This window comes from Chiloscyllium plagiosum, chromosome 4, assembly GCF_004010195.1.
Source record: "Chiloscyllium plagiosum isolate BGI_BamShark_2017 chromosome 4, ASM401019v2, whole genome shotgun sequence".
Lineage (NCBI taxonomy): Eukaryota > Metazoa > Chordata > Chondrichthyes > Orectolobiformes > Hemiscylliidae > Chiloscyllium > Chiloscyllium plagiosum.
The window spans coordinates 47,369,882-47,397,060 of NC_057713.1; the positions used below are offsets into that span (position 1 = coordinate 47,369,882).

The 27,179-nt window shown below is 41.4% G+C and overlaps 1 protein-coding gene across 2 annotated transcripts in view; it reads right to left on the minus strand.

The window, feature by feature from the left end:
* lrrcc1 (leucine rich repeat and coiled-coil centrosomal protein 1) overlaps positions 1-27,179 on the minus strand; it is a 196,018-nt gene that overhangs the window by 98,677 nt on the left and 70,162 nt on the right. For both annotated transcript variants that reach the window (XM_043688159.1, XM_043688160.1), the window contains 2 exons: positions 22,105-22,323; positions 6,638-6,804 (listed from right to left, as the gene is read on the minus strand). In XM_043688159.1, the coding sequence (XP_043544094.1) occupies positions 6,638-6,804; positions 22,105-22,323 (386 nt within the window). The remainder of the gene's footprint in view (positions 1-6,637; positions 6,805-22,104; positions 22,324-27,179) is intronic.

Consider the following 27,179-nt stretch of genomic DNA (forward strand, 5'->3'; position numbering starts at 1 on the left):
GGTGGTGGACGGGGTTGGGGATTGTTGCTTGGGGTTGGGGGCGGTGTTGCACAGGATTGGGGCATGGGGTGGTGTTGGACCTGATTGGGGGCGGGGGCGGTGTTGGATGGGCTTGGAGGCGGGGGGGGGGGCGGGACTGCTATTGCACGGGGTTGGGAGCGGGCAGATGGCTCGCGTGCTGTGTGCTGCTGCAGTCTTCTGAATGGGGAGCAGACTTTAAAAACTCTGAGCCCCAGCTTAACCAAATAATTGATTATCCGAACAAAATATTGCCCGCCCATCATGTTCGGATAATCGAGGTTCCCCTGTATATGGTTGAGGTAGGTGGGGGGGAAGAGGGCATCCATTGTTAACTTCCATAAGTATAAATAACATGTTTTTTTCTATCTGTGCATTGCCTGCCTGGGTTTGGGACACAGCATTAGCTGGAAGGAATCAGGATGGCTCTAAGGTTTGGAGTGAATGCCCACTATGGATGAGAGGGAGACCTCTAGTGATTTGTGGTTAATATGTTTATTTGTTCAAGTTAAGAGTAGTAGTTAGTTTGTTACTTTTAGTAGTGTTTGTAGGGATAGTTTTTAGATTTTATAAAGTTTGTGTCTATTCCACTCACCACACATTGAATGGGCTTCTTCCTCTCGGGGGGACTGCTGGCTGCAATGTGCAGTCATGGCTAGCAATCTGTTCAGATGATGCATCTGGAATGTAAGAGGGAGCCATTCCCCCCATTAAAAGAAAGAAGGTGCTTTCAAACCTTAAGAAGGAATGGGTTGACATCACTCTGCTGCAAGAGACACACTTAACTGATAGAAAGCATTTGAAGTTACAGCAGGGGGACATGATAGGGTATTCTTCTCCTCCTTCAACTCTAAAAGCAGAGGAGTGGCCATACTGGTACAAAAGAGTCTCCTATTTCAGATGATAGATCAAATCAAGGAGGAGTGCGGGCGGTTCATTCTTCTCAAGGCTCTGATACAAGGAGAAGAGTAAGGCATCCTAAACATTTATTGTTCCTCAGCACACCCTCTCAAATTTTTACTTGATGCAGTCTCTAAATTAATGGCCCTTGAGGTGCACCGTACAATAATAGGATTATCGACATTAGTCGTTTCATGATCTGTGGGATAGACAGGATGCCAAGGGGTCTGTCAGGTACACACTTGCAATCTAGACAGCTCGTGGATTTGTATAGGGAGTTGGGGCTAATGGATGTATGGAGGTGTCCTCACCCTAATGGGACAGATTTTACCTTTTACTCCAACCTGCACAAATGCCATACGAGAATCAATATGTTCTTTATTTCGTCAGTTTGTTTGGACTCTGTGCTGGCCTGCAGGATTGGGAACATAACTATTTCAGACCATTCGGTGGTGTACTTGGATGTTAAGACATGGGTAGTGGAACAGACACATGGCACTGGCGCATGGATCCGTTTCTGTGATGGATGGCAACTTTGTAGAGTACATTACAAGAGGAATCAGGGCCTTCTGGGACATCAATCGGAATATGACCAGTAATCCACTGGTGCTTTGGAGACCACCAAGATGTATTTAAGGGGTCTGATTATCTCATATTCAATAAATAGAAAGAGGCAAAGAGGGGAGCAGCAGTAGATGCTTGAGGCCCGGCTGAAAGAGGCTGAGTCGGCATATCATAACAGACCATCTGTGGTTAAGTTACAGCGGGTTACAGCTCTCCGGGCTGCTCTGGACTCAGTGCTCACATAAGCAGCGAAGAGAGGGGTCTCCTTTGCAAAGCAAAGGCTGTTCAAATATGGGGAAATGTTTGGTAGGTACCTGGTTTATCTGGCTAGGAAGAAAAGTGCTCCGCAGTTCATTGTATCTATTAGGGAGAGAGCTGGTACCATTACCCACGAGCTGAAAAAGATTAATGCCAGATTTTTGGAATTCTATGCAGTTATAGTGGTCAGTGGACTGTGAGGATGGAGTAGCGAGAATGGTATCCTTTTTAAAAAATGCAGAGCAGGCCTCCCTTTTAAATGCATCCTGATGATACAAGAGGTGCAAGAGGCAGTAAGACAGCTCCAAAGTGGCAAAGCACCTGACCCAGATGAGTTCCCAAATGATTATGTCAAGGAGTTTATACACATGTTGGCTGAGCCACTTCTGGGGATGTATAATCACACGCACAACCAGGACTGCCTCCCAACCTCCCTTAGGGAGGCCAATATCTCCCTTATTTAAAAAGGAAAGACCATGAGGATAGACCTATCTTGTCATTAAATGTAGATGTCAAAATTTTATCAAAGATGCTGGGCCTCAGATGGAAAAGGTACTGCCCGTTATTATAAAAGAAGACCAGAGGGTTTTATCAAGGGTTATAGCTCTTCCAGTAATGTCAGGAGGGTACTGAATATAGTGCAAGTATGTCAGCAGAGATTGAATTCAGGCTTGATGGTCTCCCTGGACGCGGAAAAGGCGTTTGATCAGATGGAGTGGTCAAGTCTCTTTGGTGTTCTCGACCGTTTTGGTCTGGGGGGTGAGGGGACCTTCGCTAGATGGGTGGCAGTGCTATATAATGACTCTAAGGCAGTGGTTATCACCAATGGTTTCAAATCAGATAATATTAGTATAGGGAGAGGTAGCCAACAGGGGTGTCCTCTCTCACCGCTCTGTTTACCTTGATAATTGAGCCATTGGCGGAGGCCATCCGGAAGGACCTTGAAATAGTGACACCAAAGATTGGAATTGAGGAACACAAAATTACTCTTTATGCAGATGATGTCCTTCTCTTTCTGGCTAACCTGGAAAAGTCCGTACCCTGGCTAACACAAATAATGAAATTTTTCGGGATACAGGATAAATTTTCCAAAATCGGAAGTCATGCCTGTGGGAGGTATGGTGGAAGTGCCTGAGCTGGAGGATGGAACGCTGTTTCCTTTTTGTTGGTCACTAAAACATTTCCTCTGCCTGGGAAGTTTTATTTCCCAAGTCTTCCATCAGCTGTACAGAGCTAACTTTGTGCAATTATTTGATAGGATAAAACAGGACACAGTGGTGGGAGGGACTATCAATATCAAGGGTAGGCCATATAGCTCTGACTAAAATGAATGTTCTTCCTTGGCTATTATATCCTATGAGGATGCTCCCCATTGTTGCTACCCAGCAGGTGCTGCGGAGGTTTACGGGCTGGCTTGGGTCCTCTATTTGGTGCTACAGGCGCACCCTAATTAAATTTACTAAGTTGCAACTTCTGCAGGGTATGGAGGAATGGATCTCCCAGATCTGAAGAGATACAAAATAGGCGCCCTGTTGTCCTACGTGGGTGACTGGGTGAGTAAGGACTCAAGGTCGATTTGGCGAGGTGTCCCCTGGTTAACTTACTGTTTATGGACAAGATGAGAACCGTGGCTGAGCATTGTGAGAGCCCAATTATCTTAAATACTCTGAAAGAATGGAGAATAATGCGGTAGGGTGAGGGCAATTTGCTTAAGACCTTGCCGTTCACTCCATTAGTGGGAGCCCCAGGATTTAGGCCAGGCTCAATGGAATCTGGCTTCAAAGCATGGGAGGGTAAGGGAATCTCCCATTTATGGGAGAGGTCTTGTTTTCTTTTAACCAATTAAGGTAGAAATTAGGCATACCTATTAGGGACTTCTTCCGATACTTTCAGGTTAGGGATTACAGAGAGAGGAAGACCACACTCTTGTTTCAATTTTATAAGTTAGACATATAGAGAAGAGTGTTCCAATGTGGGGGCGCTCTTTCAATCAGTACCATACATCACTTAGAGAGGGAGTGCCTTGGGCATTATGTAGAGACTTCATGGGATTTCCATTCAGGAGCGAGAAGAAGAAATTTCATTGGCAATATGGGAGGATATATGGGAGAATGTGAAGAAAATCTCAATATGAAATAAAGCACAAGCTATGCAATTGAAGATCCTACACAGGGCCCATATGGCACAAGAGAGGTTAGCAAAGTTTAAGAGAAGATCTTCTCCAGGATGTCCCAAATGTAAAATTAGCATTGACACTCTACCACATTGCTTTTTGTCCTGTTACAAGATTTGTGGATACTAGCGTGCCATAATGAATGAGCTGGAGAAGATCCTGGAAATTGAAGTCAAGGCAGACCCAGTATCCCTTCTTTTGGGACTGCTGAGTCTGCCCTCTCTGGGTGAACATGGAAAGAGGTTATTTAACATTCTTACATACTGTGCAAGGAAGAATATTCCAATGAACTGGATCTCAGAGAAGCCCCCTGGGCTTATCGCGTGGCACAGACTCGTGATGGAGCATGTCCCCCAAGACTATCTTACAAATACGGTGTACCACAGAACAGAGCAATTTTATAAGACATGGTGACCCTTTCTAAATTACACAGTTGAGGATCTATCGGTGATACTGATTTTAGCCTGTAAACAGCCGAAGGGCCTGGGTTTGGCGGTATGGGGACCTGGGGGGGGGGCTTAGTAAATCGGGTATAATAATATCATAACTATTGCTCCAATAGACGGGAGCTTCAGTGGATGCGCGGTGAATGGAGGAATGTAATATAATGTAATTTAATTTAACTTCATTCAATTTGATTTTAATTTAACTTGAGTTAAGAAAGTATGAGACAATTGTATCCTGTAGAGTAGTAAGTAGGTTATTGTTAGTATTATTGTAATATAATAATGTTGTATTATCCTATTTTTCTGTATCTTTGTATTTTTAGAATTTGTTTTTGTAAAAGAATAAAAGTTTTTTCAATAAAAATATAAATTTAAAAAAAATCATGCTTTGAGCATCCACCCTATCAAGACCTCTTGAGATTTTTAATGTTTTAATCAGATCACCTCTTCTTTTAAACTGTAATGGATATGACCTATCCAAACTCTCCTCAAAGTATCACCCTCATACTAGGAATCAGTTGAGAAAACATTGTCTGAATTGCTTCTAAACACAATTAATTCCTTTCTCAAATAAAGGAAATCAAATCTGTACATAGTCTTCCAGATGTGATCCCACTTATACAACTTTGGAAAACATGGGTTTCGCAATAAACAACACTCAATGTGTCTTCCTAATTATTTGTTGTGCCAGCATATTAACCTTTTGTGTTAATGCAGCAGGACACTCAGGTCCCACTGTACTATAATTACTACAGTGGTTCTGAAATCTCACCCCTTTTGAAGAATATGCTACTTTTCTATTACTCCTGCTGAAGTGGACAAACTCACATTTTCCCACATTATACTCCATCTGCCAAATAACTTGCCCACTCACTTAATCTATCTATATTTCTTTGCAGACTCGTTATAGTTTCCTCAAACCATACATTCCTATTTTCATGCCAATAACTAATTTAGCAATTATACATGCTGTTCTCTTCTTCAAAGGGCTTAATCTTCAGTCAATTCAATTCACTCCATATGATATTAAGAAATGACTGAGCCCATTGGATAAGTCAAGGGATACAGGTCCTGGCAATATCCCTGCTATAGTATTCCAGAATAGTCACATCTACATCAAACTGTTTGAGTACAACTATTACACAGGCACCTTAGCAGATAAAGTGGAAAAATACTTTAAGGTACCTCGCTCAGAAACAAAAACACAGGACAAGTTCAATCTGACCAATAACCATTTCAACAGCGTACTCACATCAAAGTGATGAGAAGTGCTATCAACAGTGTGATCGAGTGGCATTTACTCAAGATAACCTGTGCTCAGATACTCAATTTGGATTCTACCTGCATTTTTACACTCAGTCCTAAATACAACTTTGATGCAAACATGGCCAACAGAGCTGAATTGTTGAAACAAGATGAGAGTTATTGCCATCAAAGCAAACTTTGACCGAGTGTAGCATCAAGGAATCTTTATCAAGTCGAAGTCAGTTCAAATTGGAGGAAAACTTTACATTGGATGGGGTCAAACTTAGCTTAAAGTCAAATAGGTTTGATTGCCCATCATCTCAGCCCAGATCATAGGTGCAGGAGTTCCTCAAAATGACATCCAAGGCCCAAACTTCTTCAGCTACTTCATAATGGTCTTTCTTTCATCATTGAATCAGAGATAAGGATTTTTACTGATTGCATTGTATTGAGACCTATTCACAGTGTTTCAGATAATGATTCAGTCTATGCCTGCATCCAAAGAAATCTGAACCTCCTTTAGATTTGGGTTCATAACTGGTGATCCAACGAGAGAGTACAAACAAAGCATTATCACTGTCAAATCCTTCATCATGAACATCCCAGGTTGCAGGGGGAATTGGGTCACCACTGACTAGAAACTTGACTAGGCAAAATAATACTGTAGCTACAAGTCAGAGTTTGGATTTTCTGCAGTGACTGACTCAGAGCCTGACTTCCACCACCAAAAAGGAAGAAGTCAAGGCGTGATGAATCATTCTCTATTTTCCTGGAAGAGTGCAGATCTAATAATACTTAAGGACAAGAATGCCCAATTGATTTGCACCCACCTCCATCACTGCCTCCATAACCATCATAATATGGCTGCAATGTTTACCACCTAGCAGATGCACTGAGGCAAACAGCTAAGGTTAACTTGCCAAGATTTTCCAAATCCAGAGCCTACCACCTGGAAGGGTGCAGCCAGAAGGCTCACAGAACACCATTTACAAATTGCACTTATCTGTGGAAAATAAATTTAAAAAATATATACCTGTCAGATTTTTTGTTTTTCATCTGTCTGGCACTTCGTTGTTTGGAGGTTTCAGTCTTTGTTCGTCTGGTTTCTTTTTTGCAATTTTCTTTACAGCTCTCAGTTTCACTCTCAGAGGTATAATCAATATCTCGCTTTGCTTTTACTGCATTCGAAGAAGTTGGAAGCTTAAAAATTAAGAAATCTAGCATGAGTACATTTCCCCTATTAGGTCAGTCTGCACAAAATATCGATTGCTGAAAGCCAATTTAAATAGAATTAGGCTTAATAGCCATGCAGCTCTTTATAGTAAAAAAAAATTCAGGTCACAGTGAAATCAATATGAACATAATGATTTATCATCAGTGATGTAAAACCTGAGGAATACTTGCCAAGAATGATAATGTTGGAATACTGCACGTCCCCTACACTGATTGCGACAGTATTGTTTTTATCTAGTGTACAAAAATGTCTATGTTTTAATCCTATTTCAAAATATCCAGCCCCATTAAATCTGCAAATCTCTCCTTACCAATATCTGGGGGCTAGTGCCAAAATTAGGATAGCTGTCTCAAAGATGAGTCAAGCAACGGCCTGACATCGTCATACTCATGGAATCATACCTTACAGAGAACTTCCCATATATCATCATAACCATTTCTGTATATGTCCTGTACCAGCGGTAGGACAGCTCAGCAGGTGTGGCAGCACCACGTAAAAACAGTCAGTGGGGGTTTGCCCTGAGAGTTCTCAACATTGACTCTGGACGCCATGATGCTTCATGGCATCAAGTCAAATACTGGCAAGGAAACCTCCTGCTGATTACCATTTAGCATTCTATCTTGACTGATGACTTTGTACTCCTCCATATTAAACAACACTTGGAGGAAGCACTGAGGATGGCAAGAGTGTAAAACGTACTCAGGAGAGTTCAACGTTCACCACCAAGAATAGCTGGTTAGCAGTGTTATTGATTGAACTGGTCAGGTCGAAAAAGATATTGCTGTTAAATTGGGTCTGCAGCAAGTGATAAAAGAACTAACAAGAGGAAAAGCATGCTTGATTTCTTCCTCACCAATCTGCCTATCACAAATGTCCATGACAGTATCAGTAATAGTGACTGCTGCTCAATCCTTGTTGAAGACAAACGCCTTCCTTCATACTGATAATACTTACGTCATGTGTAGCAAATTTCTGTGTTAATGAGGATAAGCTCCAACACATCTCCTCCACTTTCTGCACCTCTGCATTTGAATGCAACACGGACAGAACCCTTCCTGGTCCTCACATTCCACCACACCAATCGCTGGATACAACGCGTCATCTTCCACCACTATATATCTCCCTCCCCATCTCTAACCAGCATTCTGCAGAGACCATTCCCTCTGCAACGCCCTTGTTAGGTCCACCCTCCCCCAACCAATCCACCCTCCACCTTTGCCTTACCACTGTAGGAGGTGTAAAACCTGCGCCTACATCTCCCCCCTCAACTCCATCCATGCCCCAAATGATCCTTCCACATCTGGCAGAGGTTTTCCTGTACATCCAAATATCTTATCTACTGTGTCTGTTGCTCTCGACGTGGTCTCCTCTATATTGCGAGACAGGACGCCAACTTGTGGAACATTCCAGGGACACACACACCAAACAATCCCACCCCACTTTGGTCGACAGCTTCAAATCCTCCTCCCAATCTGCCAAGGACATGCAAGTCCTGGGCTTCCTCCACTGCCAAATCCCAGCTACCTGATGCCTGGAGGAAGAACGCCTCATCTTCCACCGAGGGACCCTCCAAGTACATGGCATCAATGTTGATTTCACCAGTTTCCTCATCTGACATCCCTCCACCTAATCCTAGATTCATCCCTCCAACCTGGCACCACCGTCTTGAACCTCTCCCACCTGTCCATCTTCCTTCCCACCTATCTGATCCACCCTATCACCATCACCCCCCACATACATCCAACTATCGCCTTTCGAGCTACCTTCCCACCCCCCTGCACCTGATCCTCTTCTTATTTATCTCACAGCCCCTTTGGGCCCTCCCCACATTCCTAATGAAGGGCTTATGCCCAAAATGTCCAGTCTCCTACTGCTCAGATGCTGCCTGACCAGCTGTGCTTTTCCAACACCACACTTTTTGATTCTGATCTCCAGCATTTGCAGTACTCATTTTCACCTAGATTTCAAATAGATCGAGCAACTTAAGACTGGGAATCCATGAGGCAATATGGGCCATCAAAAGTATCAGAATCGCACTCAAACACAATCTGCAATCTCATGGCTTGGCATATCCCCAACTCTACTGCAACCACCAAGCCAGGGGAATTGACCTGGTCCTTTGAAGACTGCAGAATTGCATACCAGGAGCAGCGTAAGGCATTTATAATAGTGAGGTATGAATCTCGGGAAATCACAAAATAGGACTACGAACATGCCAAACAGTTGTCACAAAGCTAGTCTTTTTTTGCTAAAAGCTGTTCCTTGGCTCAAGGATACTCTGTCCTTGATTTTCTTCAGAGGGGTAATAAACCAGGCTGAACCCCGTCAGTCTGGTTTGGTACAGAGATTAAAGAGTATGGAGAGACCTTTTTGTTTCTATGTAAACAGATGAGACTTTAGGCTAAAGTAGTCATGTTTTAGAAGTGATCTGTATAATGAAAGGGGAGTGGTCAGCTCTCTCAGTGAGCTGAGCAGTTTAATTCAGTCCAGTACTAGTTGGGAATTCAACAGTGAGCTGTGTGGAAACTCCCTCTTCTGCCATTCTAACTTCAGCCTGTAAGCATCTGACCCATTTTTGTACTGTGTTTTAAAGGGGATTTTTTTTATTGGGACTGCTATGTATATTCGGAACAGCATACTTAAGTCTATTTTAGATAGACAGAGTTCTGTCGGGGTTCTTTATTCTGTTCTTCATGTTCATTGTGTAATTTTGTGAATAAATTTTTTGCCCGTTTTAAACCTGGTAGTCAACCTTGCTAATTTAATCCAGGTACTTTTCACTGTATAATTAACGAAACAAATTGAAAAGTTATGGTCTGGGCTGCCGGCATAAGGATGTTTTGAGTGGTCTAGCCTAGTCCATAACAGATTGGGGGCTCTTTGTGGGATTTAAAACAGCGAATGGTAAGTGCTTTATTTCGGATGTTGGTTTGGTTGGGTAGACAGAGCTTGGGATAGGAATGGCTCTTTCAGTCGCCAAAAGTTTTCTTTATGTGGATGCGGTGACTTTGGAAGTTTTGCAAAAAGTGAATATAACCAGGCTGCAGGAATTAGTAGGAAAGCTGGAATTGGAACTGCCTGCTTATGTGAGGAAAGGAGAGATAATTACAGCAGTAACTCAGCATTTAAATGTGCTGGAGAAACCATCAAAATCTACAGAGATGGCAAGAATTCAATTGCAAAGGAAGCAGCTTGAGTTAGAGGTGAGAGACAAGGAAAGGGCAGCAGAAATGAAACAGTTTGAGTTATGGTTAAAAGCAGAAGAGAGGGAAAAAGAGCAGTAGAACAGAAATAAGAGAGAGAAGCAGAAGAGAGGGAAAAAGACAGAGCAGAGAAAGAAAAACAGGGAGCTTTTTAATTTCAAAAACTGACAAAAAAAAGCTTAAAAGGCTGGAGATAAAGGCTGAAGGTAACCTTAGCAAGCAAGTTGTGCGAACTCGAATATAGAGCAGAAAGTTAAAGCAGCAAGGTTAGCACCTTAAGTGGCTGATGATTTTGAGCTGGTTCATAAAACTCGGCTTGGCTTCCAGAATCAATTTCAGTCAATGAGGGATAGATTGGGGCAAAGGGAAAGGTAAATCTCAATGAAGATCATAAAGATAACTTACCACAGGATAAAAAAGAAACCCTTGAGGGGGACAAAGAAGAAGTCAAAAAGCTCCAGTGTTTTCATGGTAATAAAGTGGGCCACACAAAATCAGTGTTGGTGGGCTAGGAGAAAGCCAGATGTAGGAAAACCAGACAGGCCTGGAAGTTTTATTGGACTAGTAACAAAAAGCACAAAAGGAGTTAGACAACTGCCTCAGAATATACAAGATGATCAGAGGTTGATTAAGGAGGAGGTGCCAGATCTGCTTAAAAAATATACATGGAAGGGTAAAGTTTATTCATATCAGCCAGGAGCAGTAGGTAAGGAGGTTACAATATTAGGGGACACAGGATCCTCTCAGCTGGTAATGTTGAACAATAAGGAGATATGTACTCCTGAGGGACTATTGCCAGAAAAGGTACTGGTAACAGGAATTAATGGTGAGACAAAAAGCGCTCAATTATGTAAAGTGAGGTTAGAGAGTCCAGAGAAGAGTGGAGAATTTGTGGTAGGAGTACTTGACAAACTCTCAGATCCAGGAATACAGTTTGTCCTCGTAAATGATATAGCTGATTAACAGATAGGCGTGCTGTCTACTTTAGTTGAAAAGCCAGGGGAGACGCAGGCAACTGAAGACAGGAAGAATGTTTTTCCAGGAATTTTTCCCGTTTGTGTGGTCACAAGATCAGAAGCACAAGATGAAACAGAAGGGATCAAAAGGCATTTACAGAGAAGGAAAGTGAACACGTTACTACTTAACAAATGATTCCTTAATGAGAAAATGGAGACCAAAACACATTCAAGCAGATGAGAAATGGGCAGATATTCATCAAATTGTTTTACTAGTAGGGTATAGAAAGGAAGTGCTGACAGTGGCGCGAGAGCTACCACTTGGAGGTGATTTACGGGTGAGTAAAACACAGGCTAAAATACAAAGACATTTTTACTGGCCTGCACTACACAAGGACGTAGTTGAATTTTACCAGACATGTCATACATGTCAGCTAATCGGAAAAGCACAGGCAGTAATAAAACCTGCACCTTTAAGACCTATTCCAGCATTAATCATATTTCATAAACTTGACTGAGTTTTTTGAAGAAGTAACAAAGAGGATTGATGAGGGCAGAGCGGTAGATATGATCCATATGGGCTTCAGTAAGGCGTTCGACATGGTTCCCCATGGGAGACTGATTAGCAAGGTTAAATCTCACGGAATACAGGGAGAACTAGCCATTTGGATACAGAACTGGCTCAAAGGTAGAAGACAGAGGATGGTGGTGGAGGGTTGTTTCTCAGACTGGGGGCCTGTGACCAGTGGAGTGATCTACTGGGTCCTCTACTTTTTGTCATTTACATAAATGATTTAGATGCGAGCGTAAGAAGTACAGTTAGTAAGTTTGCTGATGACAACAAAATTGGAGGTGTAGTGGACAGCGAAGAAAGTTACCTCAGATTACAACAGGATCTTGACCAGATGGGCCAATGGGCTGAGAAGTGGCAGATGGAGTTTAATTCAGATAAATGCGAGGTATTGCATTTTGGGAAAGCAAATCTTAGCAGGATTTATACACTTAATGGTAGGGAGTGTTGCAGAACAAAGAGACCTTGGAGTGCAGGTTCATAGCTCCTTGAAAGTGGAGTTGCAGGTAAATAGGATAGTGAAGAATGCATTTGGCATGCTTTCCTTTATTGGTCAGAGTATTGAGTACAGGAGTTGGGAAGTCATTTGGCGGCTGTACAGGACATTGGTTAGGCCAATGTTGGAATATTGCGTGCAATTCTGGTCTCCTCCCTATCGGAAAGTTGTTGTGAAACTTGAAAGGGTTCAGAAAAGAGTTACAAGGATGTTGCCAGGGTTGGAGGATTTGAGATTTGGGGAGAGCTGAACAGGCTGAGGCTGTTTTCCCTGGAGCGGCGGAGGGTGAGGACTGATCTTATAGAGGTTTACAAAATTATGAGGGGCATGGATAAGTCTTTTCCCTAGGGTCAGGGAGTCCAGAACTAGAAGGCATAGGTTTAGGGTGAGGGGTGAAAGATATAAAAGAGACATAAGGGCAACATTTTCACACAGAGGGTGGTACATGTATGGAATGAGCTGCCAGAGGAAGTGGTGGAGGCTGATACAATTGCAACATTTAAGAGGCATTTGGATGTGTATATGAATAGGAAGGGGTTGGAGGGATATGGGCTGGGTGCTGGCAGGTGGTACTAGATTGGATTGGGATATCTGGTCGGCATGGACGGGTTGGACTGAAGGGTCTGTTTCCATGCTATACATCTCTATGACTCTATCTGAGGAACCTTTTACACAAGTCTTGATTGATTGCGTATGTCCCATACCTCAAACAAAAAGTGCGAATAAGTATTTATCAATAATAATGGATGTGTCGACTAGATTTCCAGATGCAATCCCTATAAGCAACATCACAGCAAAAAGGGTTGTAGTAGAATTACTTAAATTTTTTTAAACTAGAGATGGACTGCCAATAGTGATCCAGTCAGATCAAGGATCAAACATCAGATCTAAACTATTCAAAGAGGTTATGGATAACTTGGAATAAACAATGCAAATCTACAGCGTACTATCCGGAATCGCAGGGAACGCTAGAGAGATGGCATCAAACACTAAAGACCATGTTGCAGGATAATGGTCAGGATTATCCAGATGATTGGGACAATGGAGTTCCGTTTTGCGATTTTGTGATCAGAGATGCACCGAAGGAATCGACTAAATTCAGTCCGCTTGAATTATTTTTTGGGCATGAAGTAAGAGGACCGTTAAAACTGATTAAGGAGAAATTAATATGTCAGAATTCAGAGACTACCCATTTGGACTATGTGTCAAATTTTACAGAACAACTAAACAGAGCTGAAGAGTTGGCTAGACAGCATTTAGAAGTATCACAGCATACAATGAAACAGGAAGAGGATTTAAAAAAAAATCACAATTTTGCAACTGGGGATAAAGTATTGGTGTTACTTCCAGTAATAGGTGAACCCTTAAAAGAAAGGGTTAGTGGACCTTATCAAATCAAGAGGAAATTGAATGAGGTGAACTACTTGATAAGGACTCCAGACAGGAAGAAATCTCACAGAGTGTGTCATGTGAATATGCTCAAAAGTATTTTGATAAGGAAGGAAAGCAAGAGGAGACGATGTTAATTATCACAGCACAGAAGGAAGAACCAAGTTCAGAGGATTCTGAATTGGACATTCCTCAAACCAAATTGAACATTGAGGAAGTTGTCAAGAATTGGGATAAATTATTGAGGTACCTTCCACAAGAAAATCGAAATGACCTGAAAGAGTTATAACTATCACATGGGGAGATATGCGAAAATAAGCTGGGAAATACTAACCTAATTGTGCATGATATAGATATAGGAGATGCTGTTTCCAATAAGCAACATCCTTACAGGCATAACCCTCTAAAGTTGGCACAGGTTCATAAGGAGATAGAGTGGATGCTCCAAGATGGCATAAGCAAAGTGAGTTACAGTGACTGGAGCTCACCCATAGTCATGGGGCCAAAGCCCAGATGGTACTCAATGGTTATGCATGGACCATCTCAAAGTCAACACCATTACAAAGAGTGATGCATATCCAATTTCACGGTTGGAGGGCTCTGTCGAAAAAGTGGGACTAGCAACTTTCATTTCTAAGTTGGACTTGCTCAGAGGCTACTGGCAAGTACCTCTGTCAGAGAGAACAAAGGCAAATTGACTATATCAGTTCAAATTCTGGATGAGTGATGCTGGAAGAGCACAGCAGTTCAGGCAGCATCCAAGGAGCAGCGAAATCGACGTTTCGGGCAAAAGCGCATCTTCAGTCATTGTTTTTACCCCTTATATGAGTTCAAAGTCATGCCATTTGGTATGAAAAACGCTCCAGCCACATTTCAGAGACAGACTAATAAGGTCAATGCCTGATTACCCAACTGTGTGGTGTACACGGATGACCTGGTGATTTTTAGTCACTCATGGAAGGAACATTTACAGCATTAATTGGACTTGTTCGATCGACTTCGGAAGGCAGGCTTGGTGGTAACCTGAGCTAAAAATGCATTTGCCAAAGCCCAAATCACCGTTCTGAGTCATGTTATTGGACATGGACAAATGGCCCCACAAGATGCAAAAACAAAAGTAAATGGGGAATTTCCCACACCAACCATCAACGGAAAAAAGCAGTACTGCGGTTCCTGGGTTTGAGTGACTTTTACCGAAAGTTTATGCCAAACAACTCACTGAATTGTTAAAAAAGGGCAAAAGTTTTAGTGAACAGCCTAAAAGCTGTGTTAACTACTGCCCCAGTAATAGCCACACTGGATTACACAAAGCCTTTCAAGGTGGCCATCGATGCCAGTAATGTGGGTGTTAGTGCAGTACTCCTGCAGGAGGATGACAAAGGGATAGAAAAACCCATCGGGTATTTTTCCAGGAAGGCAAATGTTCATCAACAGAAATAATTAACAGGCGAGAAAGAGACTTTAAGCTTGGTGTTGACCTTACAACATTTCAATGTCGATATTACCAGCAATGCATCTGAGACAATCGCATACAGTGATCATAACCCATTGACATTTGTGGAAAAAGTTAAGGACAAAAATGCCAGACTGTTTAGATGGAGCTTGTTGTTGCAGCCATTCAATTTGACAATTGTACATGTGACAGGTTGCAAAAATGTGATTGCCGATGCGAGACTCGACTGACGACATGGAGGCGTTCGGTGGTGGGTATACTACAGCCTGAATTTGCTTGTGGTTGTGCATGTTTGAAATGTTTATAGCTAGTATAGTGTATATGTGTGTTTTGACTACTAACCGAGTTTTTGAAGGGTTAAAAATGAAGCCATCTTTTTGTATTGATGGTTCTTTTTTTAAGGTGGCGGGGGGGGAAGGTGTCACAAAGCTAGTCCCTTTTTTTTCCTAAAAGTTGTTCCTTGGCTCAAGGATACTCCGTCCTTAACTTTTTTTCAGAGGGGTAATAAAACAGGTCGGCCTCCGATCAATCTAGTTTGGTACAGAGATTAAAGGGTATGGAGAGGCCTTTTTGTTTATATGTAAACAGATGAGACTTCAGGCCAAAGTAGTCAGGTTTTAGAAGTGACTTGTGTAAAGGGGAGTGGTCAGCTCTCTCGCTCAGCTTAATTCAGTCCAGTACTGGTTGGGAGTTCAACAGTGAGCTGTGTGGAAACTCTCTCTTCTGTCCTTCTAACTTCAGCCTGTAAGCATCTGACCCATTTTTGTACTGTGTTTTAAAGGGGGTTTGTTTATTGGGGCTGTTGCGTATATTTGGAACAGCATACTTAAGTCTAGTTTGGATAGACTGAGTTTTGTAGGGGTTCTTTATTCTGCTCTTCGTGTTTCATTGTGTAATTTTGTGAAAAAATTTTTTGTCTGTCTTAAACCTGGTAGTCAACCTCGCTAACTTAATCTGGGTAATTTTCACTGTACACTTACTGAAACAAATTGCAAAGTTATGGTCTGGGCTGCCTACTTAAGAATGTTTTGAGTCATCTGGCCTAGTCCATGACACAGCATAAACAGCAAATGATAACCAGAACTAAGTGATTCCACAAGCAGATTAGATCTAAGCTCTGCAGTCTTTCCACATCTAGTCATGAAGAGACGCCATAACTATCCTCATCCTCAATGATGGGAAATCCTAGCACACCAGTGCAAAATATAAGGTTGAAGCATTTGCAACAATCTTCAGCCAGTAGGGCAGTGTGGATAATCCATCTCAGCCTCTTTCAGAGCTCCCCAGCATCACAAATGCCATCCTTCAGCCAATTAGACTGATATGTAGAAATGGTTGATGCACTCGACACTGCAAAAGCTATGGGCCGTGACGACATTCTGGCAATAATGCTGAAGACTTGTACTCCAGAACTTGCAGCATACCCAGCCAAGCTGTTACAAAGGGCAGCAAAACTAGCATCTCCTAGACAACATAGAAAATTGCCTAGGTATGTCCTGTACACAAAAGGACAAATTACCGTTCCATCAGTCCACTCTCGATCATCAGTAAAGTGATGGAAGACATCACTAACGGTGCTATCAAGCAAAACCTGTTTAGCAATAACCTGCTCAGTGATACTCAGTTTGGATTCTGCTAAGGCCACTCAACTCCTGACCTTTTACCGTCTTGGTTCAAACATGAACAAAGGAGCTGAATTCCAAGGATAGCCCTTGTTATCAAGACTGCATTTGACAGTGTGGCATCAAGGAACCCAACAAAACTGGAGCCAATGAGAATCGGGGGGTAACTTTGTTTGTTGAATCATACCTAGCATGTAGGAAGGTGATTGTGGTTGCTTGAGGTCAGTCATCTCAGCTCCAGGATATCCCTGCAGGAGTTCAGTGTAGTGTCCTAGGCCCAACCAGCTTCAGCTGCTTCATTAGTGACCTTTCATCCATTGTAAGGTCAGAAGTGGGAATATTCACTGCTGATTTTACACAGTTCTGCATCATTCACAACCTCTCAGATAGTGAAGCAATCCATGTCAAAACACAACAAGGCTGGATACTGTCCAGCTCTTTAGCTGAGAAGTGGCAAGTAACATTCACATCACTTAATGACCATCTCTAATAATATGCAATCTATTCACTGCCCTTTGACATTCAATGGTGTTATCGTCAATGAATGCCCCACTATCAATATTCCAGAGATTACCATTGACCAGAAATTGGAATCTCTGTAAAATTACATTGGCCACAAGAGCAGGTCAGAGATATACTGCAGCAAGTAACCACCTCCTGACTCCCTGAAGCCTGTACCCATTTACAAGGCACGTGTCAGGATTGTGATGTAATACTCCTCCATTGCCTGGATGAGTACAGCTCCAACAGCACAGAAGAACTTTGACACCGTCCCGTGACAAAGCAGCCCACTTGATTGTCACCATATCCACAAGCATCCACTCTCTCCACTACCCATGTTTAGCAGCAGGTGGGGTGTATTATCTATAGGAAGCAATGCAAAAATACAAAGATCCTTAGATATCATATTCCAAAGCCAGGACCAATTCCATCTGGAAGGTTAAAGGCAGCTGATACATGAGATACCAACACCTGCAAGTTCCCCTCACCATTGTGACTTGGAAATATATTGCCATTCCTTCACTGCCACTTAGTCGAAGTCCTGGAATTCCATCCCTAGTAGCATTTTGGGTCTATCTATAGCTCATGGACCACGGTGGTTTAAGAAGGCAGCTCTCCACCACCTTCTCAAGAGCAACTAGGGAATAGCAAGCACAATAAATGCTGGCCTAACCACAGATGCCCACATACCAGGAATGAATGGAAAAAAAGTCCCTTGGTTAAGAGCTTCTATGTAAACAGTGACGTTTGACTTAAACTATTGTTAAATGGGTCACAGGATCTTCTGGCAACAATGTATGATAGAGACCCAAACACTTGGGACTAGATTGGGTTGGGATATCTGGTCGGCATGGACGAGTTGGACCGAAGGATCTGTTTCTGTGCTGCACATCTCTATGACTCTCAGAGAAATTTAAACTTCTGGTAAACTGAAAGAAATGACAAATCAAAATGTCATGTTTACATGCTTTAACTGTACCAAAAACTGTGGATTAAGCACAACTTTCTTTTGTAGGCAACTTATACTTTAAATGATAGAATGAAACAGCTCCCTCGTAGTTATCATGGCTTGCAACAACAACTGTAATTCTGTGGCTAAACAGTTCACAGTTTGTCCCAGCTACTAATGGGTTGCTTCCTTTTAACTTTCCGAGATGGGCAACTTCTAATCCAAAAAGTATTCTCACTGTTGTACTATAGATTTCCTCCTCTGGCTAGATGAACCTTCCATTAACTCTTCATCAGCTTGGTCTTCAGTTATAGCTCAAGCTGCTACTGAATGCGTGGCAAACAAAAGAGTCAGTACTTATATTGCTTCAGGTGCATACCTGACTGTTTTGCAGACTGGCTGTCTACCACTCAATTGGCTGTAGAACACTCGAGACAAACGTACAATTCCAGTACAAGATATTCCTGGGTTTATTGGGAAGCCTGTAATCTGATATCAAAATGACTTTATCTTCTCCAAAGCTGATTAGTTATCCTTGATCCCAACTTCCATTCATCTTTAAAATAAAGGATAATTTACAGCAAAACTGCTTACAACCTGATACCTACAGCATCTTTCTGGGTGCAGGGTCTATGCATTGTGGAGTAGAAATGGCTATCATTGATCGAAGTGTAAGCACCTTATATTTTCCTCTCAAAAAACTACACAGAGTGATCTGCAATTATAAAACTACCCACTCAGATAAACTCCACCTTAGATCATATGAATCCCAGCATCTACCTTATGTTCAAATTTAAAAAAACTTTTTTTAAGCAAAGATAGCAGTTAAAAGCCAGCTATACGGCTGTGGCATACAGGTGTGCATAGGCTCGACCAGATAGGGCTCGAAGTCAGTGAATCAGATGGTTATTTACAACAATTGGCTAATTTCATAATCATTATTAATGAAGCCAGCATTTCATTCCAGATTGGTTAATGAGTGGAAGTTAAATTCCCTCAGCTGCTGTCGTAAGATTTGATTGCCACTGTCTCCAAAGTGCTTTGAGATGTCCAGTGTGTGCACTACAACCTTTAACAAATCTATCAAATGATAACAAACAGATAATCTGTTGGCTGTTTCTAGTTCAGTAATGTTAATGTTATGCTATACCATTGTAGACTTGTCTTCACATCATTGAGAAAGAGCACTTACACCTATCAAGTTGTATACGTGAACATTTTAAAAGTGTTGCTGCATCTCTCAAAGAATCATATCTGATACTGCATTTTGAAAATAAAATTTGACTGCAGGAAAAATTCAGTTGTAATTCTGGGTAGTTATTTGTCATAATCAACAAGACACAGTTATATGACAGCTATCAGTTCAATTACAACAGCACTAGGAACCACTGACACCAATGGACAGCAGTGGGCTAACAAGGCAGTTCATCATTACCTTTTCAAGGGCATTTAAGGATGAGCAGTAAATGCTGGGTTTGTCAGCTACTCCGACATACATTACAAATATGAAAAGGTCTAGTCAGGCAAATGTTTATACACAATACTCTGCTCAGCAGCACCCAAACACCTAACATTTTCGATGTTAGCAGAATCAAATGAAATATTTACCAAACAGTGTAAAGACAAATAGTGAATTGTAAAAGCTTCCCATGGTTTGTTTAACTGTGGGATATGAAATAGATCAGAGATTTGAAAGGCTTCAGGCTGGATTACAGTCCCACTACATGAGCATATTTGAAGGTGAGAGATATGTAAAACAAAGTGGATGGCCTTCTTGGCCTGTCTTCCATATTATGATGAGTGAAAAGGCATCAGACAGTGTAGCGATTGGAACCGTGGTCAGGTAGATCTCACTTACTGAGATCCTTGATTGGGGTGGTTAACTTGGGCCAAATCAGGAAGTCTTGGCTTTTTCATTGGATTGGACTGTCTTGTCTGTGTTTGTTACTGTTTCCGTTTTGATGACTTAAGATGGGATTTGAGGTTTGCCCTCATTTCCCTGTTAACTGATTGAATGGTGGGGTTTGGTCTTGCTTCCCCTTCCCCTATAAATAGTGTTTTTTGGTGTGAACTTCTGCTTTTTCTTTATTGCCAACCGTTTGTATTTATATGGTTCCATAAAATAAAAAAAGCAGGGTATGCAGAAGGTCTCCTCAGTCTAGGGACTGGTTTTCAGCTGGCTGTACAGTGCACATGTAAATAAATGACTTGGTGGCAGGATACTGGTCTTTATGCAGTTATTTCAGGAAGCCCACCTGCCTTTAGGCCTGTCAAGGTCTACAGTTAACAATTAATGTTCAATGAAGGGCAATAGTCTGCCGTCACTGCCATTGTATGAGCAGCAGAGGAAGGTGGAGGCAATAGCAGCTTTCACTGTGCAGAGTTGCTGTTTGGAAACAAGGAGATGTCATATCCCACTTTGGACCTGTATCTAATAGAGGCACGTCTCTCCCCCAAAATCATACATCATCAGGCCCCCCTAATAATTTAAACTTCTATCCACCTCCATGCATCCTTCCGAGCATGTGCTCAGTAGTCTCAGCCAAAATTCCAGACTTACCATTGAGAACTTCTATCACTACCTCTTAAGAACTGCCCATATGAATCCTGGTGCTATGGACAACTAAGTTGCTGGTCAGAAAGTCCTCTCTAACTCAATTAAAAGGTGATCATTACTCAATGTTACTGTGCAGCAGCTACACTGTGGGTTGGCAAGCTGATGACTGATATTTTGGTTTTGATGGGAGGGTACAGGGGTAAAAGAAAATACAGTGCCCTGTAACATCCAGCACATAGCGGCACTGCAACTAAATGCAAACTAAGTACTTCTAATTGGGAAGCTGAACACAGAAATCCCATGTTTAATGTTCAGTCTTTACTTGTTGCTAATACAATGGAATCCATCACTGTTGCAAAAAAACAAAGATACCTTTTTTTTTGAAGCACATTTTCAAATGTCAGAAAATGCAAGGAGTTATATACATCATCGCAATATGTCTTGGATTGGAGAATACCATACTTCTGAGTGAATTTAAATTTCTGATTTATTTATAAATCAGCATGCACGGCTAGTTGAAGTGCTATTGAGGTGAATTAGACTAAGTGGAGGAAAAAGAGAGGGTGAAAAGATTGGTCAAAACACACTAACCGGAGAATTTGATCTAAAAGGGACACAATGAATGCTGTGTGCCCCAAACTGAGGTAGCAGCAATTACTTCAATATTTACATTTTTCCCATACATGTAAGTAAATAAAGTTGCCACTGGACCTTAGGGCTGCTGTCTCATTAGAGAGGCAACTGGTGGTTGTTTAATGGAGGGTCACCATGCCTCAGGCAAGGGGAGAGATAGAGAAGGACAGTCTGACATGGTAACCTCAGCTGATACAGGAATTGAACACATGCTGTTGGCATCACTCTGCATCACAAACCAACTGCCCAGCCAACTGAGATAATCAAAACACCTTGCTGAACGGGGATGATTCTGTAAAACAAGATTTGTTATGCATGTTCACTGTAAAATCTCACATAAATGAACAAGATAGTTATAAATTATCCCCAAACAATACTTTACATTACTATCACTTAATAGTAAAGAATAAGAGCATTGCTGAAAAAGAGATTCACAAGAATACTAAAGCAAGAACATTTCAACTAAAGTTTGAGGAATAGCTGTTCCCTGGTACATTCTCCATAGCAATGCCTTTATCAATCAGCATCAACTTGTCTGGCTTGATTTTAAAAACCTGGTTAGTTAAGTAGTGTATTCTCCATGGCAATGTCTTTACTAGTCAAGAATCTGCTTGCCAATCAATCATGACCTTTCTCATAGAGTTTAAATGGTTGTTCCCTTTGAGATTTGGTACTCTTGCAATTCTATCCTGATGAGTGTAATATGCAAAGCTAGGACTGCTCATCTCTTTTTCAGCAACATCCTTTCTATATGCATGGATGCTGAATTTAAGGCATCTACAGAAATAATTATAAATTAGCATACATAATTGTAATAGTGCAAATATACTTTGTCATAAAAGAATTGCCTTATAAGGCAACATGTATTGCACAAAAATACTAAATATGGCTAATCAAAGAAATTTATTTTAAAGGTAATTTCTTTACAACAATCACCTGCTGCAATAGCTGAGAAATCTGTTTTTCCAGTTTCTTTATTCTTATTTCATTGAATATGTTGACAGTGTTGTGATTCCTATATTGCTCCACTTCCAGTGATGAACTGGAGTCTGTGACAAACATTGGTGCTGCAGGATGAGTTACTGTAGAACGAAGGCGATATTGAGCAAGAACCTGATCAATCCTTGGTGTGATCACGGGTGGTACCCCTGAAACCTATTTTATTTAAAAGGGATGTAAAAAGTGTTTGAAATGATCAGCTATCACAGTGACATTTTGATGTAATATTTTAGCTTTTACATTAAATTTTAAAAATGTATTTATGAAATTGTACTATTTACAGGACCACAATAATTAATATGCTCATAAGGCTGTAAAATTCTTGCAAGATGTTCCAAGTGAAAATTTTGAAGTAATTTCGTTTGAAAATCATGTGATTTCCAAAATTTATCATAATCATATATACTAGGAAAATTTTATAAACCACATAAAATTAAACAACAATGCATCTCTTCAACGTAGGAAGTATTTCTTTGACCAGTAAGCTTTAAATGGTCAGGAAGGAGAGATCACAGCTGGAGTGAGTTACATCCTGATTGAGGAGATAGTTTGGGAACTTTAGATGCAGCATGGAAATTATGCAAAAGGGAAGTGGTGCCTTTTTCTGGTTTATTTGGCTCATAGTTGTAGGTCTTGTTAAACAGCAAAAATTGATGCCCAGAATTGGGGGTCCAGAACAAAACAAGGAGTGACATCACAGAAAAAATCTATAACTTATTGGTTGGTAATAACTGGTAATTTGAATAGCTATTAAAGGTTGCTCTCAAATTGAAGGTAGGTGGAGAAATATTTAAAATTACACACTGAAAGAGAAGTGGGAATTTTTTTAAAACAAAATAAGGCCTACATAAATAAAAGAGAGATGCAGGACCAGGCAATTAGTTGTACCTGCATGATGTGGGAGCTGGTGGACACTATTGTCATTCAGACTGCCTGCATCTGCAGCAAGTGTTAGTTGCTCGAGGAACTCCAGCTCAGAGTTGGAGTCTTTAAGATTTTTTTAAAAAGTTGATGAGCTGGAGTCATCAGGGAGATGGAAGGGTTAGCTGGATGCTGTGTTTCATGAGGTAGTCGCACCCCTTTGATTAACTCCCTCAAGCCCAAGTCAGAGGTCAGGGACAGGAAGGTGTGACTCCCAGTGAGGAAGACAGCGAGATGCAGGAGACAAAAGAGCCTCAGCGCTTAAGCCTATCTAACAGGTTTGAGATTCTTGCTCCCTGTGTGGACAAGAGTTGGGGCTGTAGGGAGGGTGAGCAAACTGATCACAGCACTGTGGTACAGAGAGCCATTCAGGAGGGGGAAGAAGAGAGAAATGTAGTTATAATGCGTGACAGTACAGTCAGGGGAATAGACACGGTTCTCTGTGGCCATGATCAAAAGTCCTGAAGGTTGCGTTGGCTCCCTGCTGCACAGGTCCAGGATTTCAGGTCTGGGCTGGAGAGGAATTTGGAGTAGAGGGGAAAGATCTAAGTCTCATGGTCCAACAATATAGATGGATCAAGGAGAGGTTCTGCTTAAGACTAAAGAGCTAGACGATAAATTTAAAAGCAGAACAAAAATGATAATAATCTCCAGATTAAGACCTAAGTGATGAGGTATGTTAAGTTTTGGTTCACAAATGTGGAATTCACAGTAGGCATAGTGAGATACAAACTGATAGGGATCAATGCCGACACACTTCATTAATGTTCAGCCTCCCATCTTACCAAATTCACCAAAAAAAAAGAGACAAAGTAAAAATTTGACAAAAGCAGAATGAGTACCTGGTGGATTCAGCTTGCTGCTTGCTCTAAACAACCTATATGTTGGAATCCAGCTATCTCAGGACTCGCTCAAAGGACACTGGACTCCCTTACACCTCACAATCACAGACAATGGCGTCTAATATATGCACACCTGTAGGAACCCTCCTGTCACATTTCCAATCCAGTTATAGGACATAGAGAGGGGGTGTCATTTTTGATGAGGGGTAGCATTACAGCTGTACTGAAGGAGGATATTCCTGGAAATACATCCAAGAAAGTTATTTGGGTGGAACTGAGAAACAAGAAAGAGATGATCACCTCATTGGGATTATATTATAGACCACCCTAATAATCAGAGGGAAACTTAGAAACAAATTTGTAAGCAGATCTCAATTATTTATAAGAATAATAGGGTAGTTATGGTAGGGGATTTTAACTTTTCAAACATAGGCTGGGACTGACATAGCGTTAAGGATTTACAAGGAGAGGAATTTGTTAAGTGTGTATAAGAAAATTTTCTGGTTCAGTATGTGGATGTACCAACGAGAGAAGGTGCAAAACTTGACCTACTTTTGGGAAATAAGGCAGGGCATGTGACTGAGGTGTCAGTGGGGGAACACTTTGGGCTAGTGACCATAATTCTATTAGTTTTAAAATAGTGATGGAAAAGGATAGACCAGATCTAAAAGTTGAGGAAGGCCAATTTTGACAGTATTAGACAAGAACCTTTGAAAGCTGATTGGGGGCAGATGTTTGCATGTAAAGGGACAGCTGGAAAATGGGAAGCCATCAGAAAATTTGTGTATCGCTGGACATCGGAGTTCACAACTAAACTTGGAGGAACTGTTGGGCGAAGTTCACAGCACAGAATCAGATAAGTTAATTGTTGTTTTAAGTCTATCCAAGAAACTTAGAAACAAATTTGTAAGCAGATCTCAATTATTTGTAAGAATAATAGGGTAGTTATGGTAGGGGATTTTAACTTTTCAAACATAGGCTGGGACTGACATAGCGTTAAGGATTTACAAGGAGAGGAATTTGTTAAGTGTGTATAAGAAAATTTTCTGGTTCAGTATGTGGATGTACCAACGAGAGAAGGTGCAAAACTTGACCTACTTTTGGGAAATAAGGCAGGGCATGTGACTGAGGTGTCAGTGGGGGAACACTTTGGGCTAGTGACCATAATTCTATTAGTTTTAAAATAGTGATGGAAAAGGACAGACCAGATCTAAAAGTTGAGGAAGGCCAATTTTGACGGTATTAGGCAAGAACCTTTGAAAGCTGATTGGGGGCAGATATTTGCATGTAAAGGGACGGCTGGAAAATGGGAAGCCATCAGAAAATTTGTGTATCGCTGGACATCGGAGTGCATCTGGGAAAATTAACAAACAGTGAAATTCACAACTAAACTTGGAGGAACTGTTGGGCGAAGTTCATAGCCATTAATTTAACCTGGGTCAGTGTTTGTAGAGGAATAAGACGGTGTTATTTTCTGGGTATTTAGATTGTGAAGGAGCAAAAATGGCCTTTGCAGTGATGTGTACTTCTTGTCAGATGTGAGAGTTTAAAGAGAGTTTAAGGGTTACTGTGGATTATATCTGCCATAAATGCTGTTGCATACAAATCTTATCAGATCGAGTGGATCGGTTGGAGAGACAGATAGAAGCGATGAGGAATTTGCAACAGCAACAATGTGTGATGAATGGCAGTTATAAGAAGGGGGGAAAGTCTCAGATACAGTCATATAGGTGGGTTAACTCCAGGAAGGGTAAGAGAGGTAGGCAGCTAGTGCAGGAGTCTTTTGTGGATATACCCATGTCAAACAGGTATGCTGTTTTGGAAAATGTAAGGGGTGTTGGATTCTCAGGGGAACGTAGCACAAACAGCCAAGCTTTTGGTATTGAGACTGGCTCTAATGCAACGAGGGGTACGTCGGCTTCCAAGAGATCAATTGTGTTAGGGGATTCTGTAGTCAGAGGTTCAGACAGATGTTTCTGTGGCCAGCAGAGAAAAAGCAGAATGGTGTGTTGTTTACCTGGTACCAGGATCAAGGATGTCTCAGAGAGGGTGCAGAATGTTCTCACGGGGGAGAGGGACCAGCAGGAGGTCATTGTTCACATTGAAACCAATAACATTGGAAGGGAAAAGGTTGGGATTCTGAAGGGAGATCAGAGATTTAGACAGAAATTTAAAAAGGAGGTCCTCAAGGGTAGTAATATCTGGATTGCTCCCAGTGTTAGAGCTCGTGAGGGCAGGAACAGGAGGATAGAGCAGATGAATGCATGGCTGAGGAGCTGGCGTATGGAGAAGGATTCAGAATACAAATGCTACAGGAAGGATAGAAAGGGAGGCAAGAGAGGAGGGGGAAGTGGCATTTTTGATAAGGGATAGCATACAGCTGTGCTGAGGGAGGATATTCCCAGTAATACATCCAGGGAAGTTATTTGGGTGGAACTGAGAAATATGAAAGGAATGATCACATTATTGGGATTGTATTATAGACCCCCCAATAGTCAGAGGGAAATTGAGAAACAAACTTGTAAGAAGATAGCAGCTATCTGTAAGAATAATAGGGTAGTTATGGTAGGGGATTTTAACTTCCCAAACATTGACTGGGACTGCCATAGTGTTAAAGGTTTGGATGGAGAGGAATTTCTTAAGTGCGTACAAGACAATTTTCTGATTCAGTATGTGGATGTACCTACTAGAAAAGGTGCAAAACTTGATCTACTCTTGGGAAATAAGGCAGGGCAGGTGACTGAGGTGTCAGTGGGGGAACACTTTGGGGCTAGCGACCATAGATCTATTCGTTTTAAAATAGTGATGGAAAAGAATAGACCAGATCTAAAAGTTGAAGTTCTAAATTGGAGAAAGGCCAATTTTGATGGTATTAGGCAAGAACTTTTGAAAGTAGATTGGAGGCAGATCTTTGCAGGTAAAGGGACGGCTGGAAAATGGGAAGTCTTCAGAAATGAGATAACAAGAATCCAGAGAAAGTATATTCCGGTCAGGGTGAAAGGGAGGCTGGTAGGTATAGGGAATGCTGGATGACTAAAGAAACTGAGGGTTTGGTTAAGAAAAAGAAGGAAGCATATGTCAAGTATAGACAGGATAGATCGAGTGAATCCTTAGAAGAGTATAAAGGAAGTAGGAGTATACTTAGGAGGGAAATCAGGAGGGCAAACGGGGACCATGAGATAGCTTTGACAAATAGAATTAAGAAGAATCCAAAGGGGTTTTACAAATATATTAAGGACAAAAGGGTAA